Source organism: Silene latifolia, chromosome 11, assembly GCF_048544455.1.
Source record: "Silene latifolia isolate original U9 population chromosome 11, ASM4854445v1, whole genome shotgun sequence".
NCBI lineage: Eukaryota > Viridiplantae > Streptophyta > Magnoliopsida > Caryophyllales > Caryophyllaceae > Silene > Silene latifolia.
The window spans coordinates 27,998,437-28,014,359 of record NC_133536.1 but is presented as its reverse complement, the minus strand read 5'-3'; the positions used below and the strand labels follow the sequence as shown (position 1 = coordinate 28,014,359).

Below are 15,923 nucleotides of genomic sequence, written 5' to 3'. Positions count from 1 at the left end.
CCCACCGGTAAAGCACAAAGAATGGGAATTAATTGAAGAAATTGGTGAAAAACAAGCTTGACCTCGCCGCTAGGAGGTAGGAGCTGCCGGCGGCGGTCAACCGGCATTACGCACCATAGAGAAGAAGAAGAAGTCCTGAAGAGTGTGTTTTGCCGGCAGGCCGGCAGCCGGCCCACCGGCAAAACACGGATGCCAGATATTTTAATTCATTGCACGGTTTTGCCGGTTGGACCACCGGCAGCCGGTCCACCGGCAAAACGCAGCAGCAGCGAGATTTTGGGCTTTTCCTTCCTTTCTTCCTCTTTTCTTCCTAATCTTGTAAAAGCCTATAAATACCCCCTCTTAAACCCTTTTTGACACACAACCCTAGATCCAGAATATTTACCCTTTCAAGCTTAAAACTTTGTTAATTTCTTTGTTAATCTTTCCTTAATTAGAGAAGTTCTTCAATCAATTAGTGATTGAATTTGGGTTTGTAAGAAGATTGAAGGATTTCCTTCTTTATTATTTCTATCCAAATTTCTCTTTCACTATTTTGTTGGTATTAATTCTTTCCCTATTTCCATTTGTTTACATTTTGTTCTTCCTTCTTGTTTGTTTGATTGTTTATGTTAAAATTGTTGTTGTTGTTTGTTTGTTGTTCTTATTTTCATCATTGTTCATCTTTTTATTGTTCATCTTTCCTTTGATTCTCTTTCTTTTGTTCATCCTTGGATAGTTGTCCTCAAAGACTTAATCTTTGGGTTGATTTGATTAAAGATTGTGCCTTTTAGAATAGTTAACCTTGTTATTGGAATTAATCTCTTCTTCTCTTAGTTATTGTTGATTTGTTGCATGCTTAGTAGTAAGATTCATCCCCTCACCATGTTTGTGACCAAAGTTTCCATCTTTATTGTTTATTTTGCAATTAGAACCATGATTAGTGAGTAGTCTCCTTCTAGGACTCGGTTTGACCCGATATGGGTAATTTCACTAATTAATTGTCACTAAGGCTAATTTGTGGGGAAAATTGGTTAGGGTAGTCTTGGGGAATTTTCATGCTTAAGGTTTGGTTTCCGGGTAGTGTCGGCTTTTGACCCTTGTCCACCAACGGAAGTTGGTTAGGTTGTTAGTCGAGTATTTTGGGACCGACCCTTGTCACCAACTAAGGTTGAGACCGGAAGGGAGAACCGAGGGAGGGTGCCTCTAGGCTAGTGTTTGAAATCGACCTCCGGAAGGGGGAGTGGGATGACCCGGAATTTGATGAGGGCTTAATGACCTTGACCATTCACTTGACCTCCTTGGGAAAATGCATGTTCTTGGGGTTGTCGGGTTTTGAGTTAGGGATACCGACTTTCGAACCCGGGAGGGGGGTTAGTCGGAGTAGCTAGTGTCCTAGTGCGAGACCGGAAGGGAGGTTCTAGGCGAATTAGAGCCATCTCCCCCTTACCTTTCTACCCCTTTTGATTAGCCGAGACGATTAGTATGTGGAATTACTCATGTTCATGGTCGGACCGAGTTCTAGTCCTTCTCTTTATTTGATTTACACTACTACAAAAATAAGAATAAGTAACACATAATAGAGAACGGTTAAGTTAAATAACCGTTCTCTAGCAGTAAAGAGAACGCTTTTCTGAACTAAGCGTTATGTGAGACAAAGAATAGAGAACGCTCCTTGTATTCACAGTTATCTAAACTTATCATTAAAATATTAAAATAATAAATTAAAAAAAGAAAATGTAAAACCCAGAAATCCCGTGGCCACATTATCTTCAAACACGTCTTTCTAATTCCCCTCGTACCATTCCTCCTTTCTCCTTCCTTCTCCCTTTATTCAATTCCCCTTTATCAAATTCAATCGCATCCGTCCACTGCCAACCGCCACCCCCACCACCACCGCCGATCGCCATCACCGCCCAATAAGGCTCACACATCAGTAAACAAGTTTACACCGCCATCCGTAAGTTCACATTTTTCCTCTCTTAGAATAGTGAAATTATTACTTGCTTTTGAATGTGATTTATCTTTTTCAAAATTAATTACTGTTTGTTGACTTAGATTGTTACTTAATTTTAGGCTAACTTTTACACAAAAATTTCGAGTAGAGTTAATTGTTTGTAAATTAGGGTTTCTAATTGAATTGGGGATTTTGTATATAATCGATGTTTTGATGATCTATTGTTTAATTAAGTGCTTAAGATGTTCCAAACTGTTAATTTTAGTGTTCTAGACTTAGATTTTGAACAAAACATTGAAATCAGGTCGATTTTGATAAAGGCGGAAACTAAAACTTGTGCTTTGATGTTCGTTCATTTGAGTAAAACAATTCAAAACCTGGAATTTCCGCTGATTCTAATCGAAATAATGTTAATGTTAATAATCAGGAAAGAGGACGAGAAGAAGAAGATGAAGTTGTTTGGAGAAACCTTCATTCCAAATACATTGCTGTCAGTAACTCAATTTGCAAATAAGTTTTATTTTTATAATTAAATGTTGCTTATGAAGGGTAAATGTGTAACACAAATCATGTAGGTGAAAATGAGTCGGATAAGTTTAGGACGGTCTTAAATGAGGTTGAGTATTTGCACGAGTAAGATATTTAACGGAGGCAATGCTTTGGAATTTTATGCATCAGTGTGTTGGAATATTAGGAGAACTGGGCTTATAACAAAAAGGAGAAGAGGTATAACCCTAAATCTGTTTGTTATTTTGATGTAATAGAATGTTATCTTCTGGTTTTGGTTGTTCTTGTTGATGTAATAGAATAACTGAAGAAGTATAGTCCCTGGATGTCTGTACATAAGCCTAGTTATTATGTTTTTCATTTTTCTTTGATTAAGCATAATGTTATCTAAGCCATATATTGTAGTCACTTGGCTGTAACTCGATCATGGATTTTCAGAGGGCTATGACCAAGTCCCCTGGAGAACTTACTTCTGCCTGAGATGATGTATGTCCCCTAAATTCAAACTTTTCTCTTTTCATTAGTGTTTCTCTCTTGTTAACTGTGTGTTTAATAATGAATTTAGTGATCTAATTGTGTTATTATTTGAATCTCACCTGGACGATGGTGTAAGTTTGTTAAGAATTATCCTCATTTTATCTTTGTGTTCGAAGAGATATGTGAGGAGTTTACATTTCTCCTTTTTTGTTTCTTTCTCTGTTTTTTTTTTTTTTTTTTTTGTAAGTTGAATCTTAAGTTCAATAGAATACAAGGATTAGCCCGTAGGTGATTCGAGCCTGCAATGTGCTCATTGTTGTTCCACTTTGACTTTTAAATTAATGTTTCCTTGAATGTTCGATTTATCTAGCATCTCTTATGGTAGCCTAGTCTTCATGAGGCGATGAGATTCAATGTACTCAACCTTCTCCTTGTGATTATTGATTGCCTTTTGTTTTTTTTTTTTTTTTCAGATTGACTGTGATCTTATCGGGATTTCTACATTGGTATAATTGAGGCATGTAGCTTACCCCAAGGTTGTTTTATATTGTTCTCAGTCACTCATCTGGTTGAATGCTTTTGATTTTGGTCATTCTCTTTATTCAACTCTTTTGTGCGGTAACATCTTTCATCTTTGATATCACTGAGATTAAAGAAGTAAAAATTTGTATGTCACTATGTTGTCTATTCCTAAGACTTGCCTGACTGTGAACCAAGTTATAACAATTATTCCTTGTGTGTGTGGGGCTTTATAATAGGCATATTCATTTATAGTTCTATTTTTCTACTTCCTTCAATCCTACTGAGAATCAGATTCCTTCCTTGCCCCGAGTTCATGTTGTTGTGATTGGAACCTAACAAGGTTTTTCTTGATTATCAGTATCACTTGGGAAGAGGTCATATTGGTGCCACCATGCAAGCGAAGTTATATCGGTTATTTGAGCAAAGAGCAGCTGAATGGTATTTTCTTATACTGTTTTTCAAGAATTCAAGCTGACTACTTTCTAGGAGTTGCAATTTCCGCCTTATTTTCTTTACATTTCCTGCAGTCAATATTTCGTTATACCCTTGTGGAGAGGAACTGGATACACAGCGATGTTCTCTCAAGGTCTGTTTTTACATTATGTCGTTTCTATACTCTACTAATTCAGTGCTAGTCTTGCTACTTGGTGTTGATCTATTAAGACTAATTATAAATGTTGAGAGCTTTGCTTGAAATTTTTTCCCCGTGTTCGGCTTCATGTGAGTATTGCTGAGTTGGACCTCCTTGTCTATTCTCCAGTTTTTTTTACTTTTTAGAACTTTTTATACTTACATCTTTATCGTACTCACCACCTCTTTTAATTCTCCTTTCTACTACTCATATCTTACGTATGGTTGTTCTTGTTATTAGTGACAGGTTATCACTTGACACATTTCATCCTTTTATTCCTCTCTTCAAAGTGGATCAATTGACGTTGCTGCAAGATGTGCGGTTGAAGTTACAACATGGATTAAAGATGAGATTATGTGTGCATGTAATGCTATATTTTTTTTGAAGTTGTGTAAAAGGACTTAGTCAAATTTGCTGGCTGTTTGAGCTCTGGTTGTGAAACAAGTGTATTGGTATCGGTACTTGATTTTAATGAGAATAATTAAATATATTAATTTTATCCAAATATCATTAATATTTTTTTTTAAAAAACCAAGAGGGATAGAGAACTGTTGCTTACCCAACCGTTCTCTTTTCCTAGGAAAATAGAACGCTTATCAGGTGTTCTCTAAAGTCTATTTTAACCGTTCTCTATGATTGTGAATAGAAAACGCCTCTTCTAAGAGTTCTCTAAGCTTTAGAGAACGGTGAGTTGGAGAACGCCTCTAAGGCGTTCTCTAAAGCTCATTTCAACAGTTCTCTAAGCCTTTTATTGTAGTAGTGTTATCCTCTATCTTTAGCTTGTTCTTACCTTATCTTGTTGTTTGTCTTTAAATTTGATAGTTTAGCGCTAGTTTGTTACTACCCACTTTGTTATTTATCGACTTAGCTAAACCGGTGAATTAGAACGATTAGTACTCCACCTACTCCTTGTGGGATCGACCCTTTTAAGTGTACAACGATAAAATCGTGCACTTGCGAGGTTTAACTTGAGACCATCAAGTTTTTGGCGCCGTTGCCGGGGAGTACGGCTTGATATTAATCGTTTTTGTTCTAGTTTAGACTAAGTCCTTTGTTACTAATCTTTTCTTTCAAGTGCTTAGGTCTTTTGCATGAGTAGGCGACGAAGACGAGGTCAACCGATATATCAACTTGACCGCGAAATTGAAGCCACGGCAAGAAGACTTAATTCATTAAGAAGAAGGGGTTTACTTGATATTCCACCGATTGAAGAAGTTAATCACCAAGAAGCTACCGAAGTGTTTGAAAATCCTTTTGGGGTTTTAGAAGAAGAGCCTAACACCATGGGTGATCCGGTTCCGATAAGAGACACTATGGCTCCTAAGCACATAGTCAATCCAAGCATCCAAAGGCCACGAATTCAAGCTAATAACTTTGAGATTAAAAATGCCTTGCTCAACCTTGTTCAAGACAACCAATTTGGAGGAGGTCCCTTGGAGAACCCAAATGATCATCTAAATGATTTCCTTGAAAATTGTGATATGTACAAATCAAATGGGGTTTCCGATGACGCGGTTCGCCTTAGGTTGTTCCCCCGTTCTCTTAGGGGTTCGGCCAAGGATTGGTTGAAGAATTGTGACCCGGATTCCTTCAAGACATGGGATGAGTTGGCATCGGCATTTTTGAACAAATATTTCCCACCCTCAAGAACGGCGAAAGTGAAGAGTGAACTACAAAGCTTTACTCAAGAAGACGATGAGACCTTATATGAGGCATGGGAACGGTATAAGAAGCTCCAACGGTTGTGCCCTCACCATGGCATCTCCGAGGCCGAGCTAGTGAACAATTTTTACAAAGGGTTGACTCAAGACCTAAGGCTTTCATTGGATGCGGGATCGGGGAAAGGTGCCTTAGACATTTTGGGGCATAAAGCGGCGAAGGAACTAATTGAGGAGATGGCCTCAAGAACTATGGAATGGGGAAGTGATAGGCAAATGAGGAAAGGCAAGAGCAAGGATTCTAATTCGGTTTTGAATGTGGAAGTCAAGGGTATGCTAGATGAACTCACCCAACAAGTTGCTTTGCTAAATTCAAAACCCAAGGGCTCCGATATGAGGCAAGTCTTGTCGTGCGAGTTGTGTGGTGAACAAGGGAACACTCCCATTGGGTGTCCCTTGATTGCACCCCTAGGTGAGGAATGCTATGAGCAAGTAAATGGGATTTGGGAGTCCACAAGTGCAAGACAAGGGTTCAACAATAATAACAACAATCAATTTGTCAATGGAAAAGAAACTCACCCTTTCTTGTCTTATGCTTCACAAAACATTCAAAATCCAACCACTTCCCAACCTCAACAACAACCAAGGTTCAATCAAAACTCTCAATTCCAAAGACAAATTCCACCCGGTTTCCAAGGGAAACAATTCATCACCCAAAACCAACAACCATTTGGGGGTTTCAAGGGGCAAAATTTCAATCAACAACAAACCCAAAATTTCCAACCACAAAACCAAAACTTCCAAACCCCTCAAAAACCATCTTGGGAACAAGCTTTTGAACAATTGGTCATTGCAAATCAAAAATCCGACTCAAAGCTTGATAACCACATTGCCTCACAAAGCCGGGTGAATGATGAAATACGGGCATCACAAAAGGCTACGGAAACTCATATGGCCCAAATTTCTCAACAATTCAGTCAATTGGCTCAAAATCCGGGGAAGTTTCCGGGTAATACGGTTAACCCAAGGGAGATGAATGCGGTGTTTTTGAGGAGTGGTAAGCAATTGGAGGAGGTTGAGAAATCTCCTAAGTGGAAGAGGAAGAGGGTGTCAAGTGAAGTACTGAAAGAGCACCCGGTTGAAGTTGTGCAAGAAGATGAGATTATGGTGGAGAAGTCTAAGGAGGTGGAGATGGTTGACCCTCCAAAGCAAGATGAGCCTATTGCAACTAAGGCAAAAGAATGTACCCCCCCACCAAGGGAGTATGTAGCACCGGTACCCTTTCCACAAAGGCTTGCAAAGCCTAGAATTGAAAAGAAGTATGAGAAGTTTGTGGAGATCTTGAAGGGAATGAATGTCACGATTCCTTTCCTTGACATGATTACCGAAATTCCATCTTATGGCAAGTTTCTTAAGGAACTTGTCACTTTGAAGAAGAAGAATGGAGAGGTGCAAACCATCAACCTCTCTAAGGAATGTAGTGTTATACTCACTCACACCAACAAGCTTCCTAACAAGCTAGAAGATCCGGGGAGTTTCTCTATCCCTTGTTCTATCCAAGGCGTGGCTATTAAAAGAGCTTTATGTGATTTGGGGGCTAGTGTTAGCCTCATGCCACTTTCAATATTCAAGAGGCTTGATTTGGGAGATTTGAAGCCAACTAGAGTTTCACTTCAACTTGCCGATCGGTCGGTCAAATTTCCCATTGGTGTGATTGAAGATGTACCCTTGGTAGTTGGGAAGCTTGTCATACCTTGTGATTTCTTTGTTATGGATATGCCCGAGGATCACAATGTGCCAATTATTTTGGGGCGACCTTGTCTTGCCACCGGGGGAGCTATGATCGACGTAAAGAGTGGGAAACTATCTTTGCAAGTGGGTGAGGATAGGGTGGAATTTGAACTCCACAAGTCCATGGAAGCTCTTTCTCTAGGTGACACTTGTTGCATTGTTGACATTCTTGAGAATCCTATGGAGGAACATGACCCGAAAGCTTCCTCCATGGATCCTTTGGAGACTTGTCTTGTTAGTGGGTATGAGGTCGATGACAAAGATATTGAGACTCTTGCATATGTGTGGATGTTGGATTCGGCTCCTATTCATGAACAAGCTCCCAAATTTGAAGTGTTGGAAGTCGGTAAGAAGGAGGAGAGTTCCACGCCTCCTCCTACGGTTGAACTTAAACCTCTTCCTTCTTCTTTGAAGTATGAATTTCTAGGAGATAATTCCACTTTTCCCGTCATCATCAATAGTGCACTTGATGACACCCAAACCTCAAAACTCATTTCTTTGCTCAAAAGGTTCAAGGGTGTCCTTGGGTACACTATTGGTGACCTCAAGGGGATTAGTCCCTCTTTGTGTACTCATAAAATTCTTCTTGAAAATGAGGATGCATCCTCAATTGAGCCACAAAGAAGGCTTAATCCCATCATGAAAGAGGTTGTAAGGAAAGAAGTCCTTAAGCTACTCGACGCGGGCATTATCTATCCTATTTCGGATAGTAGGTGGGTAAGCCCGGTTCATGTAGTTCCCAAAAAAGGAGGCATGACGGTAGTGCGAAATGACAAGAATGAATTGATTCCTACAAGGACGGTAACCGGGTGGAGAATGTGCGTGGACTATAGGAAGTTGAACAAGTCCACCCGGAAGGATCACTTTCCTTTACCGTTCATGGATCAAATGCTAGAAAGATTAGCTCAACACAACTATTTTTGCTTTTTGGATGGCTATTCGGGATTTTTCCAAATCCCCATCCATCCAAGCGACCAAGAAAAGACCACCTTTACTTGTCCCTTTGGCACCTATGCATATAGGAGGATGCCATTCGGACTATGTAATGCTCCGTCTACTTTTCAAAGAGCTATGATGTCAATTTTCTCCGATTTCATTGAACAAGAAATGGAAGTTTTCATGGATGATTTCTCGGTTGTTGGGAAAAGTTTTGAAAGTTGTTTAATGAATTTGGAGAAAGTTTTGAGCAAGTGTCAAGAGTCTAACCTTGTGCTTAATTGGGAGAAGTGCCATTTCATGGTACAAGAAGGTGTTGTGTTGGGACACATAGTGTCCAATCGTGGGATAGAAGTTGATAAGGCTAAGATTGAAGTCATTGCTAGTCTCCCACCCCCCACCAATGTCAAGGGGGTGAGAAGTTTCCTTGGACATGCGGGCTTTTACCGCCGCTTCATCAAGGACTTCTCTAAGATTGCGAGACCCTTGACCGAGTTGTTAGCCAAAGATACTCCTTTCGTGTTCTCTAACCGTTGTCTTGATGCTTTCAATAGGTTAAAGGAAGCTTTGACAAGTGCTCCTATTATACAACCTCCGGATTGGAGCTTGCCGTTTGAGTTGATGTGTGATGCGAGCGATCATGCCTTGGGCGCGGTATTAGGCCAAAGGAAGGATGGAAAGGTGCATGCAATTCACTATGCAAGCAAAACTCTAGATGATGCTCAAACAAATTACTCAACAACGGAAAAGGAGCTCTTGGCCGTGGTATTTGCAATGGAGAAGTTCCGGACCTATTTGGTGGGGGCTAAGGTTATAGTGTTCACCGATCATGTTGCCTTGAGACACTTGCTCATCAAGAAGGAGTCCAAGCCTCGATTGATTAGGTGGATATTACTTCTCCAAGAGTTTGACATGGAGATTAGGGATAAGAAAGGAGTTGAAAATGTAGTGGCCGATCATTTATCCCGGCTCATCAACCTCAATGTTGACAATGGGCTTCCTATCAATGATCACTTGCCCGATGACCACTTGTTGTCCCTAAGCTTGGGTGAAGCGCCGTGGTATGCGGATATAGTGAATTATTTGGTCTCCGGGATAATCCCATATGATTATGACTCACATAAGAAGAAGAAATTCTTTCATGATCTAAGGCAATATTTTTGGGATGAGCCTTGTTTATACAAATCTTGTGCGGATGGGATAATCCGGAGGTGCATTCCAAGTGAAGAGGTGAAGCCGATAATTTCACATTGCCATGATATGCCAAGTGGAGGGCATGGTAGTTCAAGAAAGACCGCCGCAAGGGTGCTCCAATGCGGTTTCTATTGGCCTTCCCTATTCCATGATGTGGCAACCTACATCAAAGGGTGTGATAAGTGTCAACGAAGCGGCAATATTTCAAGGAGGCATGAGATGCCAATGAACTACATTCTAGAGGTGGAGTTGTTTGATGTATGGGGAATTGACTATCAAGGTCCTTTTCCATCATCCAATGGATATGAGTACATACTTGTTGCGGTGGATTATGTGAGTAAATGGGTTGAAGCTATCCCAACAAAAACTTGTGATGCAAAGTCGGTGACAAAACTCATGGAAACTATCATATTTCCAAGGTTTGGTGTTCCAAGAATTGTGATTAGTGATCGTGGGAATCATTTTCGGGAAAGAACTCTTGATGCTCTTCTAAGGAAACATGGGGTGCAACATAGGCGTAGTCTTGCCTACCACCCACAAGCAAACGGCCAAGCCGAAATCTCAAACCGTGAAATTAAGATGATTCTTGAGAAGACCGTGACCGGTCAAGGAAGGATTGGTCAACCAAGCTCAACGATGCATTATGGGCTTACCGGACCGCTTTCAAAACACCGATAGGAACTTCACCGTTCCGGTTGGTGTATGGAAAGCGTTGTCACTTACCGGTAGAGTTGGAGCACAAGGCACATTGGGCAATCCGACTTGTCAACTTCGACTTGAAGAGTGCCGGAGAAAAAAGGCTTCTTGACCTCAATGAGTTGGAAGAATTCAGGCTTGAGGCTTATGAGAGCTCAAGGATTTACAAAGAGAAGACTAAGAAATTTCATGACAAGAAAATTTTGAGAAGAGAATTCGAGGTGGGAGAGTTGGTCCTCCTTTTTAACTCGCGGTTCAAGCTATTCGCGGGGAAGCTCAAGTCTAAGTGGTCGGGACCTTTCACCGTGGTCCGAGTCTTTCCACATGGCGCGGTTGAAATATCCGATGGAGATCACTCCTTCAAGGTGAACGGGCAAAGGCTCAAGCAATATGTTGCCGGAACCCCTATAATCAAGGATGTGAGCTCCATCACCACCTCTCTTCCAAATTATTGATTGTTATTCATAACTCCGTCGAGCCTACGACATAAAACAAGGGCGCTTCATGGGAGGCAACCCACGCATCTTTGTATATAACTTGCATTCTAGACTAGTAGTGAGAGATTTGGAGTCGTATTTTGTCTATTTGGATTGGTGACGGAGGTCACTTTTGAAGAATACAAGTTTTATTTTCGTTGACCCGAAATCCCGACATCATGCGTCGGAGTAATTGTGGAAAACATGAATCCCGGGGTCAATGAAAAAGCTCGAATCCCGAGTTGAAGAAAAATTGAGCAAATTGGAAGAACACAACAAAAATTAGCTGTATGTTGTGTTTTGCCGGTCCACCGGCAGCCGGTTGGTCCACCGGCAGCGAGGCCAAACAAAATTTTGACAAATTGAAGTAAGGGTGTGTTTTGCCGGTAGGCCGGCAGCCGGCTCACCGGCATAGCACACCTGTCAAGATGAAAAAGAAGAAGAATGGATGATTGGGAGTGTGTTTTGCCGGTAGGCCGGCAGCCGGCTCACCGGCATAACACACCTGCAGACTTGGAAATTATTGAAGATTGGTGAAGAGGAGTGTTTTGCCGGTAGGCCGGCAACCGGCTCACCGGTAAAACACTCATACTATTGAAGCTGGGAAGTTGAAATTTGAAAGAGGAGTGTGTTTTGCCGGCAGGCCGGCAGCCGGCTCACCGGCAGAACACACCTGGTACATGGGAAAATTAATTGAGGAGAGTGTTTTGCCGGTGAACCGGCAGCGAGGCCTATTTTCTGAAGGAGAAAATCAAAAAATTAGAAAAAGAGGGAGTGCGTTTTACCGGCAGACCGGCTGCCGGTTCGCCAACCGGCAAAACGCACACGCAGACCACATAATAAACCCGATAATCCCCTCTTTCCCTATTCATATCATCATTTCTCCTTCATCTTTCCTCCTAATTTTTCCCCCTTTCTAACCCTAACTCCATTAAAACTCAATCAAACTTCCTCCTACCTTCACCAATCTCCTCCAAATCATCAAAATGGCCGGAAGAAGAACAAGAGCCGACATAGCAAGGGACCAAGCGGCATTGATTGCTCAAGCGGCGACCGATACTTACCCCGATCCGGACTTTCCTACAGTCGAGTTTGCCACACCAACTCAAAAGGGTAAGTTTATTCTCTTTAAAAATCGCCCCCTCACCCCTACTAAGTTTCTTCATCATCCGTCTCTGTCTACCCTTGGGATTGCTAGGGAGACGGAAACTCTTTTTGCGGGGTGTGGTATGAGGGGCATATTTGCCATGCATGAGTATACTTACCCTCGGATCACATGGGAATTTTTGAGTAGTCTTAAGATTACCAAACACCGGCAAACCGGGATGGTGGCTACCCTTAACTTTAGACTCATGAACCGGGAGCACAACATCACTTTGGGTCGGTTGGCTCAAATTTTTGGGCTGGAAAATGCGCCGTCGCATACCCCGCCCGCTGATTTTCACTATTCCCGTGTTTGGAAGGCGATTTCGGGCATTGATGATCAACCCGGGGTGAAAAGGCCCGCGATAAGTTGCCATAATCCCGTCATTCGGGTGTGGCATAGATGTATGGGATGCACCGTTCTTGCGGTTGATGAGCCATGGGTGTTTAGGACCCACGAGCTTGAAATTTTGGGGTCCTACTTGTTCACGAAACCCACCCCCTTCCGAATTAATGTGGCTCACTACCTAGCCCTCAACCTATCCAAGATTGCAAGTTCTCCGGGGCATAGAACCCCGATACATGTGGGTGGCATGATCACCCGAATTGCCCGCAATATGGACCGTCCGGTTAACCTTTCCACGATGAATTGGATAGTCGGGGACACTTACTTGTCAAAGCATTACTTGACCACAAAACTTGAGTGGCTCAAAGAGAACCCCAATGACGGCCTTGAATATTGGCGAATCAATCACAAGAACTCCATCCGGCTTCCAAATGTTACCGCAATCAAAATTGAGAAGGACAACGAGTTCTATCTCCTTGATATTGAACAAGACCCACCCACCGACCAACCTCCCCCTAATCCTACTCGTGTTTATTCACGAGACCGTCGAGTGGACACTCCTTCCACCCTCCAATATCAAATGCCACAAACTCATCAACCTCCTCCGTGGCAATTTCAACAAGGTGAGGGGTCCTCCTCGGGCACACCTACTTATCCTCCCTTACCACCATCTCTCACCGAGTGGATGGAGAGGATGGACATTGCCACGGCGAAAGCCGCTAGTGAGAGGGACGTTTTGGGGAGGAAGTTGGACCGGATATACTATGATCAAGCTACCGGTACTTATCCCATCTACGATGATTTTTGTCGGCGAGAGTACGTGGGCTATGCGGACCCTCACCCCTCTTACTTCACCTGGCCCGATGGGAACTACTCGAGAGAGGATGGGAGTATGGCCCGCGGAGGTTTAAACCTCCAACCGGACTACTTTGCGCGCCCCGTTTTCCCACCTATGCCCGAGTCTAGACCGGAGGGGCATGATGCCCAATGGCTAGGGGGAGTTCGGCCCTATTTTGCTAGTGATGCGGGTGCGTCGGGATCGGGTGGTGGTTTTACGGGAGGTGATGGCGGTGTGATGAATATGAGTGGAGACTTCACGGGAGGTCTCATGGGTACCGGCGGTAGTGGAGGTAACTTCACCTTCAACCAAGAGGATTTAGTTCAAAGCTCCGACTTCAATACCGGAGATAACAATGATGAAGATGATGATGATGAGATGGGGTCTTAGTCCCCGAGTTGATGGTTTTTATCCTCCCTTTTCAATCCAAAGCCTTTGGTATGCTCCTCACAATCAATCCAAATGACAAGTACGATCTCTCCCTTTTATTCAAATTTCTCATTCATGTTTAAATTTTTCGCATGCATTTAGTTGATAATTCATTTAGTTGCATCATATAGGATTGCATTAGATTTCAATTTTGTAATATATTGTCACATGTAGTAATTGCATTCACTTAGCATAACTTGCATTGTCATTTAAATTTTGCATATAGAATAGAGCATGCGTTGCATTTTCAAAATAAAAACCAACTAAAAATTGAAAAATGACCAAAAATCACCAAAAACATGTTATTTTCTTTCACTCAATTGCCCTCCCATGTCTATAAATAAGTGTGGGGAGGGCCTAAAAAAAAACAAAAACATGCTTTTAATTTGAATTCCCTCCACACATTTATTTCCATTTGGAAGTAATGTAAATAAATAAGTGTGGGGAGGGAGTTCTTATATCAAAAATCAACAAAAATATGTCTTTTTAATTTTTCAAAAACAAAAATAACCAAAAACATGTTATTTTCTTTTCAAAAATTAAAAATACAAAAATATGTTCCTTCCTTTTTCTTATTCACTCCCTATGCTTTTGTCCATTGAGGACAATGTACATTTCAAGTGTGGGGAGGGAAATATCCACTTTGTGAATATTGTTTATATTTGTTCATATCATATTATGCTTGTAAATTTGAGAAAATTCAAGAAAATGCCTAAAAATTGAAAAATTTCTGAAAAATTCGAAAAAATTGCATTGTATATATATGTTTTGTCTAACCTTTGGCATGGTGCATTGACCACTTGAGGCAAAAAGGAGCTAGAAGACCGCTTGGTATAATCCTTCCTATCGCTTACTCCTTTTACTATTCTTTCTTTTTGGTATCTTGGATATTTTGAAGGAGAATGGGAATTTTGTTGCTTTGGGTGTCTCCTTGGGAGACCGTTTGGAATTTTGGTGTTGATGTGCTGCTAGGTTTAGCCAATTTGTTGCACGTTTCATTTCATGTTTGTTTAAATTCCCGCATGCATTTGTTCACATGTAAATACTTGTTGCATTTCTTTCTTTTTGCATTGAGTTTGTAAATAAATTTTTGAGAAAGAACATGGTCAAGGAAGGGAACCAAGTACCCCCATGATGAGCTTATGTGCCCAATTGTGCCTTTCCCCTCCTCGTGACTCGCACTCGTGGCCTCTTAGTTAGCCGAGGAAGGAGGGCTTCACCAATGAGTCTAGACCGATCTTGTGAGACCTAGGGCCGTAGGCTAGACCTTTGGCTCGACTTAGCTACTCAAAGGTAAGGGTAGAGCCTCCTAGGGTGGGTACATTCATACCCCGCCCTCATCTAGGTTCGAGAGTAGGTCTCCTCGCGAGGCGTGTCACATCATTACGCATAAGTGTGTCGCATCGTCCTTAGACCATGAAATTGCATTACATTTTTGTGCACATGATATGAAGTAAAAATCAGTTTTTATGAACCTCACAATAGCCAAATAGCCTTGTTTTCTCCCCTACTTCGTTTCCCTTTTTGATTCACCCCTTTGAGCTTAGCCTTTTCATTTGGCAAACCCACTTAAAATAGCTACATTCCCATAACCACCCTTCCTTAATCAAGAATTGGTCGGTTTTTGTAGTTGTGTTGTAGGAGGTGATTTGGGTCGTGATGGTGGATGGCTTGCACGTCCACTTGGGTCGGATTTCGATGTGAATTTGGCATTATATATAAATAAGAGGTTTTGAAAAAGAAATGAAAAACGAAATAGAAAAGTAAAAAAAGTCATGAAAAACCAAAAAATGAGTTGTGTGTTGTATATATTTGTTTTGTTGTCAAGAAAAAGAAAAAGGCATAGCAACACCCCTCCTCATCATTTAATTGGGGTAGAAAAAGCCGTTTCTAAATAAAAGGGGCAAATTGATGTTTTTCCAATGATGAGTCGGGTTTACACATTTTTTGCATGGCTTGGGAAATCGAGCCGTTGTTACGGTGTAGACGTTACCTTTTGTTGAAATAAAAGGAGTTTTATCAAATTTTTCCTACTTGAGTTGGGTTTATGCAATTTTTGCATAGTTTTGCTCATCATTGCTATGTTAGGGCATAGACGTGTCTCATGTGTTGCAATAAGAAATGGGATGTGATGTGTCGACGATTCTTGATTTGAGCCCCACATGTCCAAACGGTGCTTGCACCAATCCCGTTTCGACCTTCTCCTTAGCCCCGTTGTAACCCTTGCTTCATGTTTTGTGCATTTTCCCTTTGTTTGCATTTCATCGGACATAGGACGGTGTTACACATTAGATTGCGGGCGCGTTTTCGCTAGTCGAGTTAGTTGAGTGATTTTGGTTACTT

The 15,923-nt window shown here is 41.5% G+C and overlaps 1 protein-coding gene, 1 long non-coding RNA gene and 1 other non-coding gene across 4 annotated transcripts; 2 read left to right on the top strand and 1 right to left on the bottom strand.

Annotated features, from left to right (window-relative positions):
* Positions 1 to 1,795: 1,795 nt before the first annotated feature.
* LOC141614009 (uncharacterized) lies at positions 1,796 to 4,526 on the top strand. Of its 2 annotated transcripts, XR_012529301.1 has the most exons (7): positions 1,796 to 1,939; positions 2,364 to 2,426; positions 2,512 to 2,662; positions 3,394 to 3,456; positions 3,801 to 3,880; positions 3,970 to 4,028; positions 4,314 to 4,526. It is a non-coding gene; the product is annotated as an uncharacterized LOC141614009 (long non-coding RNA). The 2 variants fall into 2 exon arrangements; XR_012529300.1 differs by having other exon boundaries at positions 3,801 to 4,028.
* A 638-nt stretch (positions 4,527 to 5,164) lies between these two features.
* On the top strand, positions 5,165 to 10,803 carry LOC141613165 (uncharacterized). The gene is made up of 4 exons (XM_074431907.1): positions 5,165 to 6,129; positions 6,709 to 8,172; positions 8,266 to 10,271; positions 10,382 to 10,803. Exons 1-4 carry the CDS (start codon positions 5,165 to 5,167, stop codon positions 10,801 to 10,803), a joined length of 4,857 nt encoding a protein of 1,618 aa, XP_074288008.1.
* Positions 5,729 to 5,835, bottom strand: LOC141615912 (small nucleolar RNA R71). Its single transcript, XR_012530298.1, has one exon. It is a non-coding gene; the product is annotated as a small nucleolar RNA R71 (small nucleolar RNA).
* Positions 10,804 to 15,923: the final 5,120 nt, after the last annotated feature.

Bases quoted from the DNA above. Each gene is read 5' to 3' on its own strand.
- LOC141613165 (XM_074431907.1), top strand. From the start codon at position 5,165: ATGAGTAGGCGACGAAGACGAGGTCAACCGATATATCAACTTGACCGC. The intron at 8,173-8,265 runs TGTAAGGAAAGA...TGTAGTTCCCAA, and splicing joins AATCCCATCATGAAAGAGGT to AAAAGGAGGCATGACGGTAG. The intron at 10,272-10,381 runs GTCAACCAAGCT...ACTTACCGGTAG, and splicing joins GACCGGTCAAGGAAGGATTG to AGTTGGAGCACAAGGCACAT.